We start from the raw sequence: 26,658 nt of genomic DNA, 5'->3' as shown, positions 1-26,658 counted from the left end.
GAAATATAAATGAGAATCAGAAACTTTTTACTTTGTGACTGAAACATAAAAGTTTCATGCATCGAGTTCGTTCGATAATACGGCGTTCAGCTAAACCGGCGATTATTATTAAAAATGAATAACTAACCCCTCCCGACCCCGCCCTTAATCCGCCAATTTCAATAATCTGCACATCAAATGTTTGCACGCGTCTACAAAGAACCAATCGACGTTCACTCCTCTTAATAGCTCGTCCCGTACGTGATTTCGTACTAATAGAACCACTTAGAAGACGTCCCAAATCCTTGATTTCCACTCCCTAATTGATTGTCCGTTATTTTGCTCCGGATCAACGAACGAAAAAAGAAAACCTTTTCGTTTCGACACCCGGACGAAGAAAAAGCCCCAGAGCTGACCGCCCGGACAAACAAAAACCCCTCGCCGTAAGTAGATTAGAATCGGTTGTTCACGTGAAAGATGTACGTGTCTCTGGGAGATAAGAACGTGTAAAAAAGTTAAAATTCTCGTGAGGCGCGCCGCGAGGGAAAGCTCGACTACAATAAATCCCCTGGTAGATATTTGCATGCGCTATCTCGTGGCTTCAGCACGTCCGGCCTCATCCATCTGGATTTGGCGAGGCCACCGAGACGACCCACTTCCTCCTTACATCCTGGCCTATTGCCCTCCTGGGAAACAACTCTTTAGACCGCCTATTGTCGACTCTAAGCCGGACGCTTTGCTCTTTATTGCTTGCTTTATTGTTTTAACGGGAGGAAAGGTGCAATCAGGCGGTTACATGCTAAGTACCGCCCGCTATCAACGAAATCCGGGAAATTATGGGGCGATTGAGTGACTGATTTAGTGGGATTGTGGGTTTCGGACGCCCACGACGGGATCAATTGCTTTAAATATGTACGAGGAGTCGGGAGCGTGGTGGCGAGTGTAATGCGCGGGCGGACGAAGATGTAGCGAGCTGTTAGAATGCTTATAAACGATTAAAACGTACAATATTAAGCTTACAGCACTGCGTTATTATTCAAAGCATTTCTCGTCGTTCAAAACCGTAGTGTTTGAACTGAATTTGAATAACACAGTGTAGAGCTTTGGTTTTTTTTTTTTTTTTTTAACAGCTTGGGGCATTTTATCGGTAACATAAACACTCATTAAATGTTGCAGTTTTTGTTTTCGTAGTGTGCAAATATTCTGTGTCGGCAAACTTTTAATGAGTGCGACAGGACTTCATGTGTAAATGATTACAGTTCGCAGACAGTTCGACCCCAACTTTAAAAAATACACTTTATTTAACCTTCTGCAGAGTAATAATAAAAATAGAACTCGGAAGTCTGATCAAGACCACATTCATCATATACCGAGACGCAGACAGAGAAAGAAGTTTCTGGCTGCATGTTTCACAGTTGTGTATTTATCAAATAGTTTCCTTGTTGTCTGATCGAATTTAGCGCTTTATTTATTGATTGTTCTGGCATTTGTCAAACCCGATCATGACAATACGAACAGTCCAGTGTTTGGGATCGTATCACCTTGCACCAGCAAGCATCACAAACCGATTTGAAACCGCTAAGTGAGCGTAACGAGCTCTATTTGAACAACAAGTAAATTGTGTTTGACGCTAGTGCTGACACCCACGTTGTTGAAAGACATAATCGAGTTACCACTTGCACGTTTCAAATTATGACTGTTAAAAGTTTAGTGTGTAGACTGTTCCAAAGATTTTTGAATTTAAGCAAATGCAACACTAACAAGCTTAGAAAAGTTCAAGTTGAATTTTCGGTTCCAGTTCGATGAATTACATTACAGTTTAAGTTATACAGTGTGTCAAAACTGTCCTAGTTAGTTTGTGTACAACTATTTAGATCATAAGTGGCTACATAAGACTTCGCTAACTCTGCACGAACCCCGAGTTTTCGGACCCTTGCCAAACTTTTTATAATTTTTTTTTAATCGACCAAACTATTACAAAGTACAAGACTGCGATACATTCGGTAATTTAACGTTGCTGTGAATTAGGGTTGATCTTCACGGAGAGAAGCTTTTAAATTTTAACAGTGCGCTGCCGAACGTTCTGGCAAACCATCAGCTCCATATTCGAATACTTTACGGACCCTCTTGCCAAAGAAAGTGATCGCTTAAAACTTTGACAGCTCAGATATAGGGCTTTAACATTTGTCTGTGGGATGGAAGGTTCAGCAGAAATAGAAATAAGAGTATGCGAGATATTTACAAAATTAAATAAAAATGTTTCAATTTTAGACATTTTTTTATTTCTTTTTTGGTTTATTATAAAGCTCTGAAATAAACAATTTAGTGCTTCTTGAAACCACGAAAAATACACATACATGCATAAGCTGCAACTTCCATCCAGACAACATTTGAATCCAGCAATTCGACATGTGCAGAAAATTGATCAAGTGAATAGAGTCTGCGAAACGGGTAAGGGTTCATATATGCAAAAGACGTCATGTCAATCAACGTCTTCGAATCTTTCGACATTTTTGAAATGTAATAGACCATTTCAAGATCGATATCAGCTGCAGCTCTCGCATCAGAATTGCAGCCCAATGCTGTGCATTTTTAATGCATCATAGCTATCCGAGGGCGTACATAGGTTTCTCACTTGCAACAAATCGATTTCGCAGAGAAAATTGTTAATATTTTATTCGTAGTGCTAAATTTAGAAGAATGTTCCAATGCTTTCGAGTTAATAATGTATAACGAAAAAAGTAAAGAGAGAATGCGGAGATTACGCATCTATCGTTAAAATCACGGGACTTCGTAATTATAAATAGTTATACTAGTGGATTTTTCGAAATAACCTTCACCTGCAACAGTTGCAGCTCGCGTAACGAGCCAAACGTTGTGTAAATGAATATTTGTATCTTGTGGACAATCTTAATTTAAAGTAGACCATGTTACTAGCTTTACTACATTAAATTAGCCAAACTAATCGGTATTACGACAATACAGGGTTTTTACAAATGATTCTAAGGGCGTAGTTGGCCCTGAATTTCAAAAATCCCACTTCGCTGAAATTATGCCTTGAGGATGATGATTTGAGCCGACTTGAGCAGAATCCGCAAACATCTTTGACAACATTTCCTCAGCAATCAGGAGTTCCTGTTGGAACATGAAATTGAACAATAGGCAGAAAAGAGAGTGAACAATATGGTGAACATTTTCAACATTTGCTGTGATGTTTAACAGCAATAAATTTGTTTGGTATTTAGTAAGGTCCAAAATGAGAGGCGGCACGTTTTCATGATCTACATCGACCCTATAATCATTTATAGAAACCCTGTACAATACATTTAACAGTTACCAAAGGTGACGTAAAAATCCATTTTCCTTATAAATTTCAGGCTCTAAAATTTGTTTAAATCTGAATATATTAATATTTATGAAACATTGACGATCCATCACAACAAGACCCCTAACACATTCGTCCCGTAGCTTACAAGAACAACTTGAACAAACTAGTCCTGAACTATCCCACAATGAAGAATACCCATCCGACTGCTCGAGTTAGTTGACAACTATTTCGAACTTTTAAAGTGCAGCATCCAAATCCACTCATCGGATGGTGTAAATCAGCGCACGAAATGCAATCAAGCCTCCCATTATCGATGGTATCAAATAGCAAGCAGCTATGTTACAAATTAAAATAAAACAATTTTTGACCCCTTTGAAAGCTCGCTTCCGATATCACGAATTAACACAACAAAAACAAGCTGATAATTTCCATGTTGGTTTTGGTAGATTTATCGTTGTTATCTCAGCCGCAACGTTTGCAAACGACATCGTATCTTCCTGTATCGTCGATGCCATCACGTTCAGACGAACCTTCCCTGAAATACGAGTCGAGTAAATCCGACCGTGCCAGATTTTTCCGGGGAATTTCGGCGCACCATCCGCAACTTATTTAATAATACGTTGCTATAAACGAGTTAAGAACTCCCGACGAGTTCTCAACTTATAATAAGGAGCGATTCGTAACATCGTTATTCACAACAACTCCTCCACACGCACGCATCTAAATAAAGGCAAAAAACTTTATCCGACGCGAAGGAACGCATCAATCTGCCTAATGAACCCCGTAAGGATTTATTTCGGTTTACTAAATAAATTCCTGAAATGCTTCCACTTTAGCAAAATATTTATTCCGAAACAACAATCGCGAGCCGAAAACGAGTTCGTAGCTCGTTTAAGCCAGCCAGAGAAAACTTATCTAAACGTTGTCGTCAACAAACAAATTTCGGCGGAAAGTGAAATCTAATAAAACATTCAAGTGCTGGCGGGTTTGGAAGATGCGGAAAGGAATAAAATATTTAGACGTTCCGTAATGTACGATGTCAGTGTTCCCGTTTTTAAAAGGGATGCTGCTTCATAACTGTAGTTGTCGGTTATCAAACGAGCTTTGCACGGTAAGCCGGTAATCATCCGGCACTTAATTGAAATTTTTTGTGAGAGTTAATATTACACTTCTGCTCTCGGCGAAAATGGCTATGTTTGCCGATGGAAAATGGCATCTGTGCCTCCACTTAGTATAAATGGAAAGCACGCATTAGCAGATAATTGCCTGAAAAATCCGCAGCGTAAAACTGAAGATCGTGTTTCACGGTAAACAGCCATTCCAGAACCCGAATGGTCCCTCTGCGCATTTTCACGGGAATGCATATCCACGAAAGAAACGCGACGTCTCAAGATCAAAGGCTTACGGTTCTATGAATCTTTAATAGCTTCAGGACCTAGGACGTTCGAAATTTTAATGCCCATTTTTAGTATACGAGATTTCGCGTATCTGATTTTTCAGGATTTGTTATTCCACGGAAAATTGGAACTCGTCGATAAATTTACACTGACATGTTTATCCTACTGTCGTACCGTAATGAGGTCAGGTGCGCCAAATCAAACTTGGAAAAATATATGTGACGGGTCATTTCTAAAGCTCTACTGCAATTGTTGGAATACTAGTCCAAAAGTATAATGTCCTTACGTTTTTTTTTTTCATCTAGAGTATGAAGTTTATCCTCGAGTGAAGCGAGGCAGAATAGAAATTTCGAAAAACTACTTTTTTGGTGGCTAAACTTGTCAACACTGTCGCAAATACCAGCACTGAGGATATTACCAGTAACTGTGTCCAGAGATCGCGTAAAACTTTCCACGGCGAGTTTATCTACTGGGAATCCTCTAAAGGATACAAATAAATGCATTAACTGTGCTTCAAAAAAGAGAGTAAACTTCTGAATAAACGTGGAAAAGTTTACGGGACTTTCACTCATAATGGAATCTACCTCCACATCTCCGGTCGTTATTTATGTACACATTGATTTTAAATTCCAAATATATTTTGTACGAGAGAAAATGTTTACAATTATTCGTGATACATAAAAAAATATTTGTAATATTGTCTATATTTTTGATTTTTTTCTTTATCGACCTCACTAAGCCACGAAACCCTTAAACGTACAAAATGCCAGTATACAGGTTCTCATAATCCCTTCGAAGTTGTAAAACCTTTCCGTGTTTCGTTTCGTTTTCTGTACATGAAAGAATTCGTAATAAAAAAATCTACATAAAAAAATCAAAAACTTCTTTCATTAATTCGTTCCCTTTAAAAGCTTGATCCCAATAACATTCCCAAAACTAATTCCAGAGAGAAATTTCCAGAAACCACGAGACCCGAGTAAAAGCTCTGGGAAACGCCACAGGGAGTTTGCAAAAGGTTTCGTACAAAGTTTCACCCCTCCAGGGATTCATAGTTTCTTCGCAAATACAGTGTTTTTTAATATATTCATTTTATTCCCTCTTTTGCGCTGTTTACACCTCATCCATCAGGAAAACATCCGGTTTCACCCATACGAAAGTTTCAAAAAACACCTACAAAATTCATCCCTTGGAAATGTTAATGGGTTTGTTAAGATAAAAGCATCGAGCCTTTTATCCGTCACCTTGAAATCTTCAAAGCTTCCAATTCGAAACGTTAATTTCCTTCCTTTGAGAAGAGTTAAATTTTTAACGAATTATTAAAAGCGGGGCGCGGAATCGACACACAGGAGAAAATTCGTGAAGACGTACATCGGGGTATACAAACAATACACTAATTGCGGCTTTCAAATTCCCTTAATAATGAGCACACATTAGACAATATTTACCTTAGTCGAGTCTCCAGATTCGCATACGATATTCGTTGCACAGCCACTCTTGTACACTATTTGCATATTCATGTTTGTTAATTTAATTTGCCAGTACAATAACGGGCCAAACAACGTGCCTTATGTTCCATTATTGAGTTAGAAAGCGAACACGACAACATTCCTCACCAAAACGTCAAAGCGACTTTAAAAAAGTACAGTTCAAAAAGCGCCCCCAACGGCCACCTAGAACCGGTTACACGGTAATTCAAAACTCAAATCGATAGTAGGTAACAAACAGCCTTGACGTCATCACAATGTGACGTCTGCATTTGCGCGCCAGATTTAAATGTCTGTATTAATGATTTCTTATGTAGCTAGTGTGGTGCGGTTTTTTTTATTTGTCGCCACAGAACTAGTTTGAAATTGAAAAAGTCGCCGTCTAGTTGGCCAAAAATCTGTCGAGCCGGCTTATTTACCGTCCAACTATCGACATTTCCTCCCGACCAATCACATTTCCGTCTCCGGATTAATATTTATTCGTCAAAGTTCCAAACTCCATAACCGAAAGTCCCCACGAAACTGAATTATGAAAGAACGCAGCGACCCCAAGGAATCGTATGTTTTAACAATGAGCGAACGAACGACAAGATGTTACGACCTGGTGATTGTATTATTCACATCGAAATCCCCTTAAAAATTTAAAGTATCATAATTTCGGTCGCATCCGTCACGGATGATTTTTTTCCCCCTTGAGCCAGCTTTTACTTCGAGTCGAGAGGGTCAGGTATAAAGTTGAATTATGTCTGGAATCGCCCCACCTCGACAGTCATCGTAAATACGGGAGCACTTCTAGTTGAACTGGCAATTCCGCTCGAGAGTTGTGCCTCTGGTGTAAAAGATGGTCACGTCCGTTTCCATTTGACCTTTCCGGGGCCGGCTCCGGTCTTGTGCAATGCAATTTAAGGCGTCGGAGGCGTCATGTCGCGTTTTTCGACGGAGGAGAAGAAGGAACTACAGATAATTCATACGAGAGGAAATCTGAGTGGGGAGGGCGTTCGGAAGAACGACTTCGGAAATAATGTCGTTTACTGCAAAAAAGTGGAAGTGATTTTTGGGATCGGGGTGCCGATAGCTTCTCGAAAAAAATTCTTTAACTTCATTTGGTGCCGCGACCACGATCCAAAATAATAACATTTCGGCTATTTTTATTTCATACCAAGAATGTGCTTTTTAAAAAAATTGTTGTATTTGTTGCGTGATCAGGACACATCATTATCTCAGATAAAACGATGTAAGTGATCACTGGTGCCGTGACCAGTATACATTGGAAGCGAATTTTGGTTTTGGGGGCAGGAAATGTTCTACTCGTCAGAAAAAAATCGTAATATACCACGATGGAAGTATAGTGTAAACGACTGCTGGTAACGTAGCCAAGAACACGTTCTTACATAACCATATTTAACTGTTTCTTTTGTTCTGTGGCCAACATTTTTTGATTAAGAAAATAGTAGTTGGTGCCGTGACCAGGATACGTTATCTAAACTAAACAGCAACACGACAGCTTTGTCATTACAACGTTCTCAAAAATGGCCTGAAACGACACAATCAGGACCAAAATTAGTGTAAAATTTCGACGTTCTCGTCCGTCCATTGTTTCAAGTAAACCACAGTAAGGGTAACTGGAAGATGTAAGAATTTTGCCGGGTGGTTCAAACTCCGTAATTGCAATACCAAAACTGTTCCCTTGAAAGCACTTGGTTTAAGTTTTTTTCTCACGTTACACATAGTGCGCCCTTCACATGATTTAATCAATTTCGACCTCATTATTGTTAGGTTGGTATATACACATCGAAATGGTTGATGTTTTGCGGCGAAATTACTACACAATTCAGTACAACTAAGTGTTAATACATGTTCCATTCATAATGAAAATTGGGATTAGTTGAAACAAAGGGACGAAGATCTTACCTAACGGTGAACTGTGCCTGAGGGCAACCAATTTTCCAGGTTAATCAAATCAGTTGAAATTTGAGACTATACATTAAAATTGTGTTAACTTATATAATACTTTGTCACCGTTATACTACGAAGGTATGTATGTGGCGCGTGATCAACAAATGCATCGTTCTTATTGGATAAAAAACACGTGTTTTCGAGCCATGCAACTTGATCACCGCGCCGGAAGCGATTTTTAGCTTTAGCATATTTCGAGGAAAACACGTGCAAGTGATTTTTGATGTCGCGACTGGGATAACATAGCGCGATGTCTCATTTTAGACTCGGGCACCACGAAAAGTGTATCGGCGCTGGCATCGGCATGGCCCTGATCTAATGCACATATAAATGACAATAACAAGATCAGCAACGAATCGTATCAGGATGCGTGTCGAAACGGAAAAACGTTCCTGACGGCTGCAAAACCTATCACTTCGCATTACGGTTGAGTGCCGATCCGCAATGTGATTTCCCTTCTATTTCTCTAGAGCAGAATCCCACGCGTTCGCTCATCGTATCTAAACACACATCGAAAAGAGCAGCCAAAAATTTAAATAATAGCACATTTTAGGGTCCTGTCACAAGTTAAAGTTTTATTAGCAGTTTGTTTATCCAAGCCGGAAGCTACAAGCTAGCGAGAGAGATGTTATCTAAAAACTTTCACCCTTCCTTACCCTAATGGAACGGATTAAACCTAAACTTCTAACCCTCGCGGGTCCAATTCCATCATTTACTTCTTAACTTAATCGGACGCGATTAAACACCTTGTCAGCTTCAAATCGAAGGAAAAATTGACGAGATCTGATTGCTGGCGAGGCGAGCGAGTTCGGAGGGTTTTATTTACGCGCGCACAATATGAAGGGTTACAACGGTTGCGTGCGTAAGCACCGCAATATTGACACCAATTTAGCCCCGTTCTCTTTCCTTTATGAAATGCAGAATCTCAAAACGCCGAAACCCCACAGCAGCTAACTCAAATAGCCAATCTAGACACTTTTCCTCTGTATACCGCACAATATGAATGGATAAAACGGACCCCTTTCCGAACGATATAAACGGAAGAAATTGCAAGACCGCGCGTTGAATTTCAAAATCATCGATCGTTTAAGATTCCCAAAACGAAAGTATCGCCCTTATATGATACACGTTGCTGCATCAAAAATATCGAAAATCGCAATAAAACCCTCTTTATTGACACTCCGCCGAATCCTATTCTCCCGAAACTTTTAAACTGGAGAAGAGTGTTTCAATGTAAACGGTCGGTGGAAGTGATTGTGGTGTCCCGAAGGACGACATGTAATGACAGGAAAGAAGTCGGACCATAAATCAAGCGAACACAATGAGATGTTCAACGGGAGGCAGAATTTTGCGTAGGGGTGGGTTCTTTCTTTTTTTCCTCCGCAGGCGATCTCTACGTTTTAGAACAAGTGCAGAATTGCTACTTCCGCACTTCACCCATATTTACGAAATTCGGAGGTCTCTCGACGATCGAAAGCTCTCCGGAACGGTCGAGGGTCGTTCAGTTTGAAAGCACCGCACTAACTCCATTAAATTCGGACGTCAATAATATGGTTTCGTGCAGATCGAATTTGGACGATCTATGGATCCAAGTTTATAAAATCACATCGACGGCGCCCGGGCACATGGTATTAAAAAAGCACAGACGAACAAAAAGCAAAACTGATGTGACTTTGTGCGTACAAAAACGTCCAAAACGTAAAGGCTCCTGTCTCTGACACATGCAAACTTTCGGCCACCCGACTGAAACAAGCTCAGCGTAATCAAAATGAGTCGATTTGAAACTTTTCTTTTCGTTGACAGCGAAAGTTTTCTTTGAGGCCTATTGTTTAGAACAATGCCGAACGTAAAAAGACAAGAAAGACGCACGTGACGTCTTTTAGTTCGGGCTTTCTAATAAAATTCAAGACGCGACATCTGATAAAAGCGTTACAAAGGTTTACGGACATCTCGTTAAACGCAAGCTAGTATTACTGGTGTATATATAGAAAATTTGGACTCCCGAGCTGCGTTCGCTCCGATTTTGCACGTGTTAATACAACGCGGTATATGTAAATGCGAAAGATAAGAAAACATTTGCAAAAGTTGGTAAATATATTTGCTGAACGATATCTGCGAGACAGACATAAAATCGGTATTAAATCAAGCGGAAGTTCCAGAAATTACCGAAACAAATCGCCGGATTTGAGAGCCTAATTTTCCCATTTGAAATGCTAAACGGCGAATTTCGTTGTCGTCGTCGTCACGAAAGGAGAAACGCCTGCGGAAATATGCGTAATTGGCGAATTCCGATAAATTGTCAAGTGTCAAAACACCGAGCGAACGGAATGAGATGTTTCGAATGAAAATACCTTCCTCGAAAACGACTTGTTGTTATACATCGCACCTCGTTCGGTAACGTTCTCGCTAGGATTTGGTCCGTATACACATGTAAATTAAATCACAAATCACGCAATCAGTGGGAACATAGGCTTGGTATTGTTAACTATACAAATTCAATATTGTCGTAGGGTATTATGGCATGATTGAGTTCAAATTCGGAGCAACGCGTGTGTCGAAGTTAATTTATTGATTGTTCATCGGGTTATTTTGGCAAGTGATATAGTGCTGGGGTGTATTATTAACCAATCGGTCGTTCGGAAACCACGTTAAAACATGAATGGGTACAGATTGTCCGGCTGCTAATTGGACAGAAAACAAACAATGGACAAAACTACGAGATTTAGACACTTTGGCAACGTCCTATAATTACTAGAAATTATTTTTGAATTTATAGTTGGTCCGCGCATAATTTGGTGCCGTGACCAGGATAACAATCTAGGTATCCCCACAGAAACTTCCACTTTGCCAAACTTGGAAGTAATGCAGCGACCACAGCCAGAATTTGAGTACACCCTCATTGTCTTCAACCAACGTGTATGTGTCGCCCGAAGCCCCTTTAAAACACTCCCCAATTCCAGCACCCTAGCGTAACGAAGCCGAAACCTACACAAATTACACGCAATCACGACCTCGCCAATCTGCGGTACGTCTCATTCTGCGAGAGAAAATATCGCAAATTCACCAAACAACCTCAGCATCGCAAAAAGTAAAAGCGGTTAATGATCACCATCTCGCGGCACGTCCTCCGTTCCACCACCGCATCTATAAAACCCAATTTTTCTCAATTTCCTGCCGAGTTTTCCGCAAGATGTGACGTTATATTATGAAGAGTTGCTCGTTACGGATGGACATCGAGCAAAACTCGAAGGGAATTCGAAGACGCGCGACGAAATTGAGTTCCTCGGAGATACCAACCCTAAGTTTGTTTGAACAAAGGAAGTGTGGATGTTAAATCGCAGCAAAACAATCCCTTCCGCCAGCCGTCTCCCGCTTGTGTTTAATCGGGAAAGAGCGAGAGTGCCGCACTCTGGTGATTTTTATCGTGCGACTTCTGGCGTTGTAGACTAACCACCGTCGAGATTTTTTTCGCAATACCTCCGTTGTGACAAGTGTTTGGACAATTCAAATATTACGAAGATTAATGAGGACGAAATTGGTCGTTTATCGTCATTTTTTATTAGAGATTTTGCTTCCGTTTTGTGCAGACCATTAAAAATAATCATCAATTTAATAATAAAAAAGTCTTGTTTCCAATGAAAGGGAAAGTATCTCGGATTACACCACCTTATGAGGAAAATAATAGGAGCGACGTTACTAATTATCGTCCAATTACAGTCACGAATCATTTTGCACAAATCTTTGAAATTGCACTCCACTCTCGCATCTCTAATCATGTTTCAACTTACTTACCACCAACTCAACATGACATTCTTAAGGGAAAATCTACAACCACTAAGTTATTTTTAACAACTCAATTTATATAGGTTACGAGATGCATGTCGCAGAGTTCTGTGCTAGCCCCCGTACTCTATTAAATCTTTCGCGGTGCGCCACTGGACTTGTATACCTATGCTTCTAGTGGTCCAAATCCCGACCGCCCAACACTAGCCATAACTCAACTATTCGCTCCATAAAGCTCCGAGGATTATTTGCGTCCGCAACGGCGCCGTTACTTGCGTCTCGAAAATGATTTTTAATTTAGCGATTAACGTGACGACGGGCGATTCTAGTCAGAGGCAGGATACGATGCCGCCGCATAAATTTGCAAAGTTTCACGGCTTATGTTTATGGAGAAGATGTTGGCAAGTGCATTCTAGTGGATGTAATAGTGACTTGCTTCCCGAATGCATTAGCAATGGTAATCATAGTCTGGCTCCTTTCTTATCCTGAGGCCCGACGTCTTCATGTATACTGTACACATTACGGTACACTCAGGATTTAATCGGTAAATTCACTTCAATGGTGATACCCTAGTTGGAGCTTAACGGGGATTTCAGTGGAGATAATGGGCACAAGTGATTTCATTTTCTTATTTGAATAATTTTAGAAATTGCACAAGGAGTCTTCAGACTTGCTCTATATACATGGGATAAGCTTGTTATCTTTGCTGCTCCGGAGTGCGAGATAGGAAAATTGCTTAGTCAAAAGTCGAGAAACGATGGTCCGCAAGAACACATCTCGAGTACCACCAACAATAATTCACGACGGCTGCTATGATCATCATAAAATGATTACGGAATCGGTATAAATTCCCGACGTTCCATAGTTTAGTATCCATTGTTTTAGAAGTTGTTTTCTGGTTGAAAATTTATGAGACTATAATGTAGTTTTTATGATTACAGCATCCCCAACATCACATTTTTAGTACTTCTATAAAGTTTCCTAATACAGCCTGTCTTTGTAATCAAACGTGCTGAAGCTGAAAAATTTAAACTCCGAAAGATAATTTCGTGTCAAGACATTTTATTGAAGCAGCTACGTCTTGTACTACTGTTCTACAGCTGTTAAATTTAATGGAACAACTATATGACCAATAAAAAAAGACCATTTTATCAAGTAAACAACTATCTTTTATGTTATGCACTATCCACTAGTTTCGCCCCATTTTCTCATCTCTGTGTAGATTTTAATTAAATTAACGCGCGATTTTCTCGCAAAGGTGTATTTCATCCAAGTGCTTTACAATCAATAGAAAAACAACTTCCACGTATCAATTTCTAGTCTTTTCAGAGATTATTACATAAATATAATTGAATCTTCAGACGCACGTCGTGAAACCTCCCGAACGTTAATAACATCCTTTCTTGTTCTTTAATGACTCGTTTATTCCGGAAGATTCATTGTCGACATTCTAATTACTTTGATCTTCACTATGTCGTGCAATATTCCCATTATTCGAACATCGTTAACAATATCGTCTTGATAAATTACTTTTTTAATTTTCGCCGTCAAAGTACCTTCAAGAAAACGCGCCATTGTTCTTCTCGAAGCATGATCGATATTGACACGGCTCTCACAGGCTGATAAGATAAAAAAAAGTCTCCAGCACGAAGGCTTAAAATGATTCGTCATGCTTGGCGTAAACACGATTTGTTCGGTGCGGTAACCAGGATTTTGGTTCTGTGACCAGGATTAATCGAAGAGAAACGACTTTTACGATTCGGTCTACGGTTAGAACTGACACAAAATAGTTGCTGTTTTAAAATAATCGCCCTGTCTTGTTAGTCGGGCAGCCACTCCGACCACGCATTTCTACCCGCCTCCAACATTCATAATTCAGTAGACAGGCAGTCGGCCGTAGCTCATGTTAACATACTTTTGTATTCCAAACTTATAAGCGTAAGCTTTTAACAGAGCATTTCATTTTCGTCTGAACGCGGAGAGCTTTGTCGTGTTTTCTTCCTGGCAATTTGAAACAAACAGAATACCCACTCACCGTTTTTGTTCAAATAAACGAATTGAAGCTCGGTCTGTCTTTCGCTGGGAGATAAAAAAAAGTTCCGTCTTTCCGGCATCTGCGATAAAGATGACAACGAAACATGCAAAACTAATAAATCTGCGTCTACCCTAAAAACTGAATTAAGGTCTTACATGTGTAAAATTTATAGTCGCTGGATGGGGAGAAAAAATATAGGATAAAAACCGTCTGTTTCTGAAATGAGAAAAAAGGAGAGAATAAGAAACGGAACCGTTATCTTGAAAGTTTCACGAGCCGCGATTCGGAACAGATGCCTTTATTTGAATAGAACAAAAAATTTCAAGTGCGTAAAAAATTACGATAAATTCGTCATTATTCCGCCGAAACACTTCAGCGGTGTTATCCTTCACGACGTTCTTTCAATATCCGCAGCGACAGTTGAATTTATTTGGCAATTTGACAGCGAAGATTAATAAGCATCGCGGGGGCCAATAACTGTAAAATCAAAATAATGATGGGAATACGCACGGCGCTCCTCTATAGAGTCATTTATCAAGATTTTACGCTTCTCCCCTTTTGGATGAAATATCGTAGACGCAAACCATTTCTCAGGACCAATTGAGCATTAACGAAAAGTTGTGCAATATCGGTATCGGCTCGACGCTATACCGACCAAAGTTCGTCTATGCAGGCGAGCCAGCAACTTGTAATTGAGCAGAGGTGTGATTTAAGAGCCAATTTGGATCGGGATCCATCCGACCAGCCGGTCCGGTTCAGGTGTGGTTTGCTACTTCCCTGTCTCTTTCTCTTACGTCTCTTTCGCTCCCTGCTAATTCGACAAGATCGATGGACCGGAGCGGTCAGCTGATGCCGGAAAGGGAACGTTTACGCGGCTAAGTCATCAATTCTCCAAACGCAATGCAGCCGAGAAAAAACTAAAGCCAAAAATAGCGAAAGAGAAAGAAGATTTATACGCAAAGACTGACAAGAGGAACTCTACAATAACTTTCAAACGCAAAAGGTGAGTAAGTAAGTCAAATCAGCACATAATTGCCACAATTTGCCGGTGGAAAAGTCCTGATTTCCGCTAACAAATTGAGTCGGTGTGTTTAAAACGAAAAGTTTTGTGCACATGTAAGCCTTACTGTTTACATTAGTCCAGGGATCACAGCTTCAGAAAAAAGTCGACCAAATGGTTTGGTTACGCTTCAGAGGGCAATGTTTAAACTTTTTAAACCAATTTTTTTAATTATCACACTGATTACCACCATTTATCGCTTAATTTAATGACCGACTAAATTAATTGGATGAACTGCTAATTTGAACTTTTTTCGTTAGTGCATTTTTTGTCAATTATCGAGCTTCTGATTAATTCCCGTGGAGAGGGTGCTTCACCCGTAGCCTTGATTAGTTTGATTATCGTCGCTGGTGCTGATTGCCATAGTTAGTGCAAGATTTAATTATTAGCGCATGGTCAGTGACAGCTCGTGAACCAATTCTAAGTCACGTAGGCTGTCGTAATGTAAACTTTCCAACTTTCGCCTTGAACGCTGCGACAAAATTGCCTATTATTGATAAACGCAGCTTACTACGCTCTCGAAGGAAAAAACAACCGTAGTAACTGATTCGCTCGGTTGGCTTTACTATCACGCGTCGCCATAAAATTAATTACGTCTAGTAAAAAACGAAACTCCGTGTCGTGGAAACAATAGCGCGTCGAACATCGAACGATAAAAACATCGAAAAACAATAACTTTTCCTTATTCATGCGAAAACTGTAAAGAGATACTGCGGCCCCGAAAAACGGCAGCGCGGATCTCATGAATCATGCCGCGGACTTAAAGGAAACGGTATCGGAGAAATCTACTGATAAAAATACAAGAGAAAGAGACAAAGAGAAAAACTCGAGTTTCGCATGCGGTTTTTATAGATATGTCCCTGAAGGATAAATTTACGACCATAACCGATATCTACCTCTTTATAAAATGCAAGTTTTATCTGAAAAGCGACAGAATTACAGCACATATAAACACATTTGTAACGAAACGAGGCGTTATAAAATATCGCTGCGCTATATGACCAAACAAAATGGAATTCAGATTGCGCCTCGGAATAATAATAATAAAACTACTTCTTCATTCCCATTCCGCGCGGATTCTCTCTCTGCACGTCATGAAATCCGAACCAATCCTCCAGGAAAAATCTCATTAACTTTAAGATATTGGAAGTATGTCAGTGAACAAACCGAACGTAAATATTACTCAGTGTTTAGTAAACAAACCGGCGCATCCGCCATTTTTACTCAAGGGAAAGCAACACCAGGAGAAAAATGAGCGCCGGAAATCTAGATAAGGATCAGTCCAGTCAGCTTAATTAGCAATTTGAGGAAGGTCGATTCGAACGTGACGACGCCCGACTTTTACAGGGGAAAAGGTACGGATAGATAGGGTAGTTGTGATAATTATCCTTGTCAGGGGTGAGATAAAGACATCATCTTAACGTGCGCCTGATGCCGGCACACTAGCGCCAATAATAATTATAATAATAGTTTCCCTTGATTGTGAGGCGAGGGAAGCTCAAGTGAAATCAAATCGCTATGATCTGCCTAATGAGGGTTGCGGACGACGGGGAAAGAGGGGAAAAGTAATAAAACGTACGGGAAAGACCGGTTTTATTTCTCATCAGCGCCAAATTGGTTTTATGGTTCCGGGATGGATGAGGAGAGAGTGTTGGAAAACGATTCCGGAACGGCTGAGATAGACGGCCAATCTGTCAGCGGTTCCAGCCGAATTTAAAAAAGTCGAAAATAACCCTAATTTCTGATAAAAACCATGTGCTAATTGTAAACCGATTGTGCGGCGCGTTTATCAAAAGCAGCTCGCTTCGCTCTCTGAAAAAATTTTCAAAAGGAATCGTAGCCAAAAAAATTGCTGGACTCACAAAACGTAAATTTTGTGAGTCCAATAATTCTGGATCTACGTCTAAGCTCAAAATGTTTGCAATGAAGTTATAGGTATATATTAATAGTCCTCATAAAAGGTTCGGATCTGAGTGAATGATTTCGAGGATGAACGAAGCAGTGGACGTGCGGTAGCAGTTTTTGCAAAGCATCCATCAAATTTATTACACTCAGGTCGATACTCTGCTACCATATCCAATTTAGCTCGGTTCGAGACTTCTCAAACTAATTTAAAATAAAACGTCTCCTGACTTCGCGTAAACTAAGCCCTCATCTCTAGTTTCGACATTAGGATTTTCCGAGATAGTCTTCTGGCGTCATAAAACGAATCAAAAGAAAAATATTTCGAGCGATACGTGAAGCCCGTCGTGTTCTCTTACCTGTAGATTGGGAGGGCAGTGATCGAGCAGCTCGAGCATGTGTCGTATATTTTGAGCATCTTGTATAACGAAGTTGAGCTCCATGTCGAACTCGCCGCCCACGAGCTGAAACAACGTAACAAAGTTAGTGCCGGAAGTGGTGTTAATTAATATTCAATTAATAACTCGTTAAATTGGCGTAAGCCTCGAAAATGCCAACTTTTAAGCACGAGTGCAACAGCCGTGAAATAATCGATAAGATCATGGCAGGCCGCCCCCTGTAGGTGGTTAATGCACCGAATCCGGGCGATTATCGTGCAATAGTCGCACCGGAAATTCGCTCATCGCAACAAGTCTTTCGCTTCCGGAAGGTGGAACCTGTGATTTCGCCAAACAATTCCCTCATTAAATGCAACCAGACGGGTGAACTTCGCTACCTGTATACACACAATCGTCGAAGTTCGTCTATTATGCAAATTAAATCAAACAAAGTTGAACTTTGCCAACTTTAAATTATGCTGCAAGTTTAATATGACAAGAGCGTCGCTAATTTGATACAGCGCGGAACCGGGACGGAGGTGTTCACAACAATGCAAACAATCCTAATAATTTCGCCATTTTATGATGTATGGGGGAGGAAAAACGAGCGGATTCTCCCTTCCGACAGCATCTAACGTTCCTAGTTGCTGCCGAGTTGAATTTCAACTTCCAGCTCTGATGTTACGAATGTTATGCCAAAAAGACAAACATTACTACGGGCACGTTCATCAGTCAGACGCGCGTACACAAAAGATACAACAAACTGAAAGGGTATTGTCGACAGCCGACGGGAACTGATGACGACAATATGGCCTCCTAAATGCCGCGACATATTTGCATACGACAAAACAAAGACCCGGCCCATCTCAAAGTCATGATTAACGCCATTAGCATAATTAAATTATCTCTCCAGACAGCTCGGACACCCGACTGGAAAATGGCGACTTTTTCCTCTCGATTCTTCAAAACACTAAATCTCCACAAAAGGAAATTAATTTATTTCCTGGCTCTTGACTTGTATCCTTTTACCCACCATTAATAATGAGCGAGAGCCATGCATTCTCCCTTTCGTTCCACGACTCTAACTTCAGGAAGGAGGACTTAGCGCTATCATAACAAAACCGCCGCGAGTCGTAAATACACGCATTTAGGCCTCCGTGGCCAATTTACATGGTTACTAATCTTATGGTGCGACCACAAGCTCCGAACAAACAATTTTCAAGCTTCCAACACCTCCACGTATCGCACTCCAGACACCTCAACGACGCAAAAATCACCGCTACCTGAACGGACATCAACTGTCACTGGCGCACTTATCGTATTGTGTCGAAGCACAATTGTCACAGAAATAGAGGTCCGGAAGCTCATTGTTCCAAATCGTTGACGAATACAATCGCCTACACTAACTAAAACCAAAGAGAGAGATTTTGAAGCTCCATGGATTTTAAAAAAGATTCAAGAATTTTTAGGGTCAAGACACATAATATTACACAACAAACTACACCCAATCGCAATAATACTGTTATGTTAAACAGTAATTGAAATCGAAAACTACGGTCGATTGAAATGGATTTGACTAGACTCATGCTCTCATTTACTGGACTTGAATGGTTGACTGAGACTGCCTCGTTCCTGAAGGTGACCTCTATTTAAACCCATACATGCCTCTGGATGGTTCGCGAACGCCGCTTCGAGGGTTTTCTGGACCCCGCAATCGAGACTTCCTATCACCACAGCTCTCATGTTGACAAAGTATCGTCATTCTGAAGTTTGTATCACGTAACCTGAACGATTACATGCGAATATTTTAACAAATTGAATTTTTCTCAAGGACTACCGAAAAAGTCACTTGTTATTTGACATTTTTATTAGTGACCTATCGATTTCACATACTTATTTTTAACGATATGCACATCAATTTCTCGCAAGAAAGCCTGAAGCGACTTACGTTATATTCTACATATTTATTTTTCCCCTTCAACCATTATACTGTCCCGTAAAAGGAACATTTTAATGGAGCAGTGATATATATTATTATTATTATTAATTGTAAAAATGTCTCTATGAAAAATCATCAATGGTGATACTTCGTCAAACCACAAAAATTAAAAATAATTTTTCAAGTCGTGGACCTGTTCCAACTTGTATAAAAAGTGTAAACATCGAAGTACTACGTTTTTAAATTGTTCCCTAGATATGCAGCACTAATTAACACATTAGACGAAAAATAGTGTTTGCACAAACTGCTCGTTTAATTAAAATAAAACATCGACCCACAGCTATATGTATAAAAATAAACCCATTACGCTGTTCTAATTTTCGTTGACTCAAACAACTTACTAATGCATGTTTCAATTACGCTTTCATTTATAATAGGACTATATCGTAAGGTATTCATTACAGATGTCTTCGTTTCGTTTACTTATTTCTCCGACCGCTTTATATGAGCTAGCAGCCTTCTGCACCGACTTACAACCCTAAAAACGTAAATTTTGTGACTGTCCCATAATAAACTCCGACTTGGTAGGTGCCGTTTAAAAACAGTCCCGCCCTTATAAATGTTTGCTAATTCCATTAAAGCCATTACAAAGCGTCTTCGTCAAGACATGCCATTGAAAGCGGCTGCTCTTCGAGGATTTGGGCCCGGCATTGTATTCGCTAAAGGTTCCACTAATTCGATACATTTACTATGTAGCAGTATGCTAAGTGACTGGTACGAAACTTAAATTGAAGTTGGATGGAACTAATACCAGCGTTGTCTTACAACTAACTTGCCGCTGTTATTTCACAAGCCGAATGGATTTTGGATTAGTTAAGTTCCAAAGTGGCTTCTAACTCGACTTGTGGGTTTCCCCTGATCGATTTATGACAGAGTCCTCGATTCATTCATAGCCCGGACTTGGCCGATCCAGGAGAGAATCGTTAGGATTACCGGAATTTGCGCCAAAATTAGGACATACACGAGGCAGATGAAGCATGTCCGGAATAGTCGAGTAACTAGTGGGTCCTAATTACTCACAAGTAGTTTCGCTCCGATTCACGAGCAAGTTTGTCCAAGTGGAAGCGGAAGGCGGTCTTCGAACTTTCCAAGATGCATCCGAGTCAATTTGTAAAAGAAAAGATAAAACTCGGTCGTTATCTCCGAATGACGAAAGGACCGCGCTTTAATAAACCGTAGCCCGGACTTTATTAAATTTGGCCCGGCGTAATTAAAGTATGAGTAGCGAGATATAATTAAACGAGAGAATAACACTGCTGTTCTCTTCGGAGAGGAAATATTATCGCCAGTCACAAATTAAGTCGACGCGAGCCACTGTGCTTAAAACTTTCCACTTTTGCCTCCTTCTCCTTCTGCTCAAAGTGGCAAAGGCCAAAACCCCGTAAAGACCAAACAAGGGACGAAACCGAAACCGAGCCGAGATATTTCGTTAGCAAATATTTAAGAAAACGTTCATGGGAGAGATACAGTGAGAAACGACGATTCGGTTTTATCCCTCGGCTTTCCACTTTTGTTTCGTCGACGGACCTCAAAGCGAATCTAGCAGGTGTAATTTCCTACCAGTCTCCTTTATCCTTCAGCCGTTAAATTTTAATACCGGAAGCACAATAGCGGAGGTGCGAGCGAGGAAACCGGAAGACTTCGATAACCGTCAATGATCTCCAATCGGACGGAAATTCAGATTTCCTCGTCGAACAAAAAATACAAACGCCGCTCCACCGCTGAGAAAATTGCGATGCTAAACATGACGCATAACCCTCTCCTATTAATAAAGCAGCGCATAATCAAGATGTGTAGTAATGGAGCCACCTCCCGAGGTCACCAACGTGGCTCCGAATACTGACACCATTACGTTTAAAGCGCCCAAGGGAGTTCCACGAAATAAATAATTTAAATGTTTGCATTGCCAATGCTATCTGATCACGCGGAAATTCAGATTTATTCTACAAGAAAGCGGAATACACTAGCCACTGCGAAGAGCAACTAGGGGCTCGACGTTCCAACTTGTGTCGATTCACTTCATTGTTTTAAATATCAAACATATTGATAAGTTGTATAATTACGATCCTTAGAAATCTATTCGAGTACTCATTCGATACAGCTTTTTGTTGATTGTACGCAACTGCCGCAAGCTTCGGACGATCTTTTCAAGTAAATAATTTAGAACGTTTCCACGTTTCAATACATCTTCGTTCTCGTTACATCGGCCAAATTGATTATCCAAATTGAACGGAAGTGGACCGACGGTCTACTCTCATTCAATTGAGAAAAAAAGGTTGATCAATCTCAATAAGACTGACTAATGGAGGGCCGCCTTTACCGTCCGTTCCCTTTTGACTGGCATTAGATGTGAAATTACCTGAACTGCCTCGCTATAAATAAAATTCACTGCAGGAAGTCATTCTGGACGCACAATAAAACACCAATGAAGTTTTCCTCTTTGATTCGAAGCAAGGCGGGTTCTTTTTATTTTTTCTATATATAACTGTAATAAGAGCATGTTTGCGGCGTTAATAAAGAAAATTGATTGATTTTCGCCGCCACCTCAACTGATCTTCGTAATAACCAACTCATAACCAAATGCACACACATTCCTTAACTTCGTACGCCACAAACAACCCTCTGACAACACGAGTGACTAAGTATCAATTTTCACTTAACTACATATTCACATTCAACCCTCCAATCGCTCTCCTGCACAGCCGCCCCCTGTGACGCGGTACAGCTTTTGTATACTCCAATCCGCACCAAACAACTACAAATTACATAACAACGTTACAAAACGTGTTATTAAAGTAGAGCTTCTAAATCATATTAATACGACGGTTCAGCGAGCGGATTACATGCTGATTTCAACTAGAAAGTATACATTATCCGATTAAGGAGGGAGAGAGACAACAGACATGTACACACCCACTTCGTGTTTTGATTAAATTCTTCAAATTATAGTGCGAGCTTTAGACTCGTGGAGTGAAAATTTTTCCTTCACTGCCAGATTGCCACAGCAATTTTCGAATCTCTTTGGAGTTGGTTCAATCTCCTGGATTTGCAGATTGCTTTATGAATGCAGCGGCGTGTTTGTTTCCAGTGATTAATCGACTGGCAGAAAAGCACGTTTTTGTGCAAGAGGGAGTCATAATAGAGGCGACTAGTTTGTTATAATGGGGCAAGTGCAAGTTTACACATGAAACTAGGACGAGCGTTAATTAAAACGGTCGAAGACGCTGGAAGAATCAAACGTAGCTAGACAACGAGACTCTGCAGAACTTGTATTTATTTTAAACATATAATGTTCCCTTTTCCGTTTTTCTGGCAACTTCCTCCATTCTTGCTCATTCATTATTCAAACGTTTAAGTATGATTTTCTGACTTTGTTTCATCTGGTAAAAGCATTTCCGCTGTTTTTCCTCTATTTAATCTTCTTATTTGTATATGGGTATTTACTTGCCTCTATTGTTGCTCCCCTTTCTCTTTCTGTTAAGTTTAAGCCTCCTACTTGCACGAGAAAATCGTTAAAAAATACTCTAAGTAGATTACTAGGCTTAAAATAAACAGAATTTCGGTGGAACTCGACCGCACAACTTCAAAATCGCCGCTAAACTATTTCCCCAACTCCATTTACCACTCCATGTGATAAATAGGACATGTAAATGCTTCAGTTGTTTGTGCAGATTGTACGCCAGTGCAGATTACAACGGGAAATTTGAGGCCCATTGCTCTTAAGCAACTATTTACTTAGGACCAAGCGAAAACACGCTCAAAGACTGCAATTTCCCTCAGCAAAGCCAGCACCTGTAGCCACCAAAAATTTACTCGAGATTTTTACTGCGCTAAGCGTCATCTGCTCAAACATCATTAAACATCCAACATCAAAAATTTTTGACAGAGGCAAACGTGAATTTTTATTGTTCGGACCATTAAGTACCAAATATGGGTGCGTCTCGAGCGCGCCATTAAAAAGCGCTCCGTTGTCGTTAAATCAAGTCGAAGGACGGAATTTTTACCACATTTGCCTCTCTATACTTCATTAATTTCCCTTTACATCGACTGTGATGAGGTCGTATTAAAACGATGCATCATCATGTTCGCCGATGTGACAAGTGCGGACGAGGAAAACGTTATTAAAATCGCATTTTAAGTACTTCTTTCATCTTCCGTCAATTAGGGCAAGACCTCCGATTGCGTGATGATGATCAGACACTATTTCTCAATTTACGACGAATGCATAATTGCACCATCCAGTTCACGAAGCATTAAATCAAAGTGAATGTTCGACTGAAAGACCTAAAATATTACACCTGTAATAATCTGTAAGAGTAGTAATAACGGTAGTGATGAAGGTCATATAGATGTGACCTTGGATGCTACCACCATAACTACTCTCACACCATCAACAATGGTGATAGTATTCTGTATAAGAAAACGACTTTTTGTCTTGATGCAATGAATGTAAAACCTTCACGAAGCGGCCGACTACCGACTTCCAATTTATACTAAATCCGTAAATGCTCTGCTCAGTTCACTATTCATTTAATAGCCAATATGATAAGCTACTGCAAAAACCATGCATCATTACACAGAGTGCCGATATGACAAGTTTGGATGCGAAAAACCGGGATTAAAATGGCTCTGGTGTGCATTTAATTTCCGCTAATGGATGTTGCAGCCCTCAGAGCGTGATGCATTATTGCATTACCCGCCATCATCAAAATTGTTACTCCTTTGTCTTCTTGATTCAGTTTTGCTCATTCTCCGACCTTGGCTGCAATTATTAGCCCTTCGATTAAAGATAATAGCGAAGTAATGAACACGTCTTGAAAGCTCCGCAGCTTTCCCGTATTTATTTGTGTCGATGCTTCAGAAAAAGCTCGGTGTTAGATTGGGAGATACTGTAAGTTCGTTCTAAGCGCTATTAAGGATCAACCGAGATGATTGCTTTCCCTTGATCCGTCGTCACACTCCCGTCGTATTACGTATCGTTCAATTTTCGCCAGTAATTATCTAGAAGTCGCCGCAAGAAAACATCAGACGTTGCTTCAAATATACAATACGATTTCATTTTCGACGAGAAAATCCGCAACTGAACCGAATCTCGCATTATGAATACATCAAGTTCTCTGGATCCGGCGGCTATGCATAGAGAGTGGACCCCGTCGACCCTCCAGAGAATTGAATTTCCTCTGGAACTCCACCAAGGTCATGGAGAAATCTCTGTAAGTCTGAGACTATAATAGGTTTTTATTCAGGAAGAGAACAACGAACCGAATGGGCTTCGCAAGCCAGATTAGTGCGTTCCTATTTGCCAATGAAGTTACTAATTCTCTTCTAACAGAAATTAGTCCTCCTTTGTATAAAAAGTCGCTTTCCACGAATTTTACTTACATTGTTCACGAAAACGGGTTGCCTTCATAGTCAGCTTAAATCAGGAAAATGCTATAGGTATAAGACTTATTATTATTAACTGAACTGAGGGAACCTTTTAATTTTAATAACAAAGAACAAGTTCGAACAAATGGTCTAAAAATGACTACAGCCCACAGGAACGTAAATTGCAAACCAGTCAGACAGTGCTTTTACTGGAAGCTTTTAATTAATTTTAGCAGACAATAATTCTCGATAATTCCCTACCTTCCATACAAAACCACCGTTCACATCTCCGCCGATCCCAATTCCACCTTACAGCGACCCTCTCATCAACCCCTCCCTTTTGGAAATGGAATCAACTAGTCATCTCCACACCACATTAATTCCACCCACCATAATTGAATGGGATGCGGTCGAATTGGTCGTGTCCATTATCGGAAGCTGCGGATAATTTAATGTAATCCTGGACATCATTAATGCCTGGAGTGACCGGTAACTACATAGCAGTTGAGGGCATCGCCACCACTTGATGAGGAGATCTGAGAGGCGGCTGCCGCCGCCCCAACCGCGGTCTAATCATGCGGACGATGCAATTAAGAGATGAACCGGCGGCGGCGACGAAGGTCCTCTCATCAACGTTACGAAGGATAATGGGAAGGCCTCTATCAAATTTGCAAGTCGCCCGTAAAAATTTGTCAACTGGGCTCCGCCTGGCCCGAAGACATGCCTGTCTGCGAGGCGAGAAGGTGATGGATGAGGATCGATGCAGGCCGAATCGGGAGAAGAATTTTCAAGAGAGTTAAAAAAGAGCCGGATTTAGGTGCACAATGGCGGCAGGATTTTGTCTTCCGAGAGAAAAAATTAGATTAGTGTGGTAGTGACGACCGTGGAATGGGTGGGCGCGGCGAGCTGCGTTTTAGTTCGATTATCGTGCTTTAAGTGCCCGATGTGAATCCTATATAAATCATTTGCAATTTCACTACTTTTGTTTAGGATGCTTGAACTATACCGACAATGGTGTTGGCTCTGCTGTTGAAATTTGCACCACTATTCATGGAATTATGCCGTAGTCGGGCGGCATCAAAGGGTGCTGGGCAGTCATGCAGACCAGTTAGGTCTGTCCAGTGGAAGCTTCCACAATGGAGCTCTTCAGAGGTTAAAATGGAATCGAAATTCATCAAACGACCGTGCGCTATTCACGTGATGAATTGTCTATCCGTTGGAAAAATTTTATTTTTCATACCATAAAACCTCCCTTGAGATACTTCCACAATTACAATCTCCCCGATTGTTGTATTCAATACACCTCCATTTTTCTTACTTTTCGCTGACGTTTCATCATTCCCATTTTAAAATCCCACTGACTTCGGGATTTTAAACTTATCCACCGCTCCATCTGTCTCCGTCACTGCTGTGGTTATCGCAATTTCAATTTAACTCGTTTCATCTTCTTTTATTTCTCATGCACGTCGTCGTCTGGTGCATTTTCGAGCGTCGTCTCCATCTTTACCTTACATTTCTTGCTCTGTTGTTTCAGAAAACAGTTTACGACCGTCTGAGGCGGATGCACTTTTTGGTTCTGTTTTGTTCAATGAAGGATCAAGTAACGCGACAGAAACAAAATAGCGTTTCGCATCTTTCAACCTTTTCAAGCATACAAGCTTGCGAATACGACAAAGAAATCAGCCGGCGACACAAAATTCTTGCACACTTCAGATGATATGAGCGACATCGTACTACGTACGTTTCGTAGCTATTGTAAAAAATTAATATCGCAAGTACAATGGCCGGGGCGGGAATGAAAGAGCAAAGCGTTTCAATAAAGAAGACGCCGAATCGGAAAAATATGTACGATTGTAATACTGGCATTCCGAAATATAGCAGAAAAAAAATTAAGTATCTCTAAAAAGACCCAACAGTAAAGGTAGAAGTACGGGCGTTTCTCAAGGTCGCTAGTGTGACCTTGATTTGTACCGTTATTACTACCCACACCA

General features: G+C 40.5%; 1 protein-coding gene across 1 annotated transcript in view; it reads right to left on the bottom strand.

Annotated features, from left to right (window-relative positions):
* The window catches only part of Rg (rugose), a 255,743-nt gene that overhangs the window by 143,425 nt on the left and 85,660 nt on the right, over positions 1-26,658 (bottom strand). Inside the window, exon 2 of the mRNA XM_064051786.1 lies at positions 17,284-17,388. Coding sequence (XP_063907856.1) covers positions 17,284-17,388 — 105 coding nt within the window. The remainder of the gene's footprint in view (positions 1-17,283; positions 17,389-26,658) is intronic.

This window comes from Zophobas morio, unplaced genomic scaffold, assembly GCF_036711695.1.
Source record: "Zophobas morio isolate AGI-343-1 ecotype UQ-CSIRO unplaced genomic scaffold, CSIRO_AGI_Zmor_V1 ptg000002l, whole genome shotgun sequence".
NCBI classification, from domain to species: Eukaryota; Metazoa; Arthropoda; class Insecta; order Coleoptera; family Tenebrionidae; genus Zophobas; species Zophobas morio.
The sequence above is the reverse complement of the archived record's forward strand: the minus strand, read 5'-3'. Positions and strand labels throughout refer to the sequence as shown.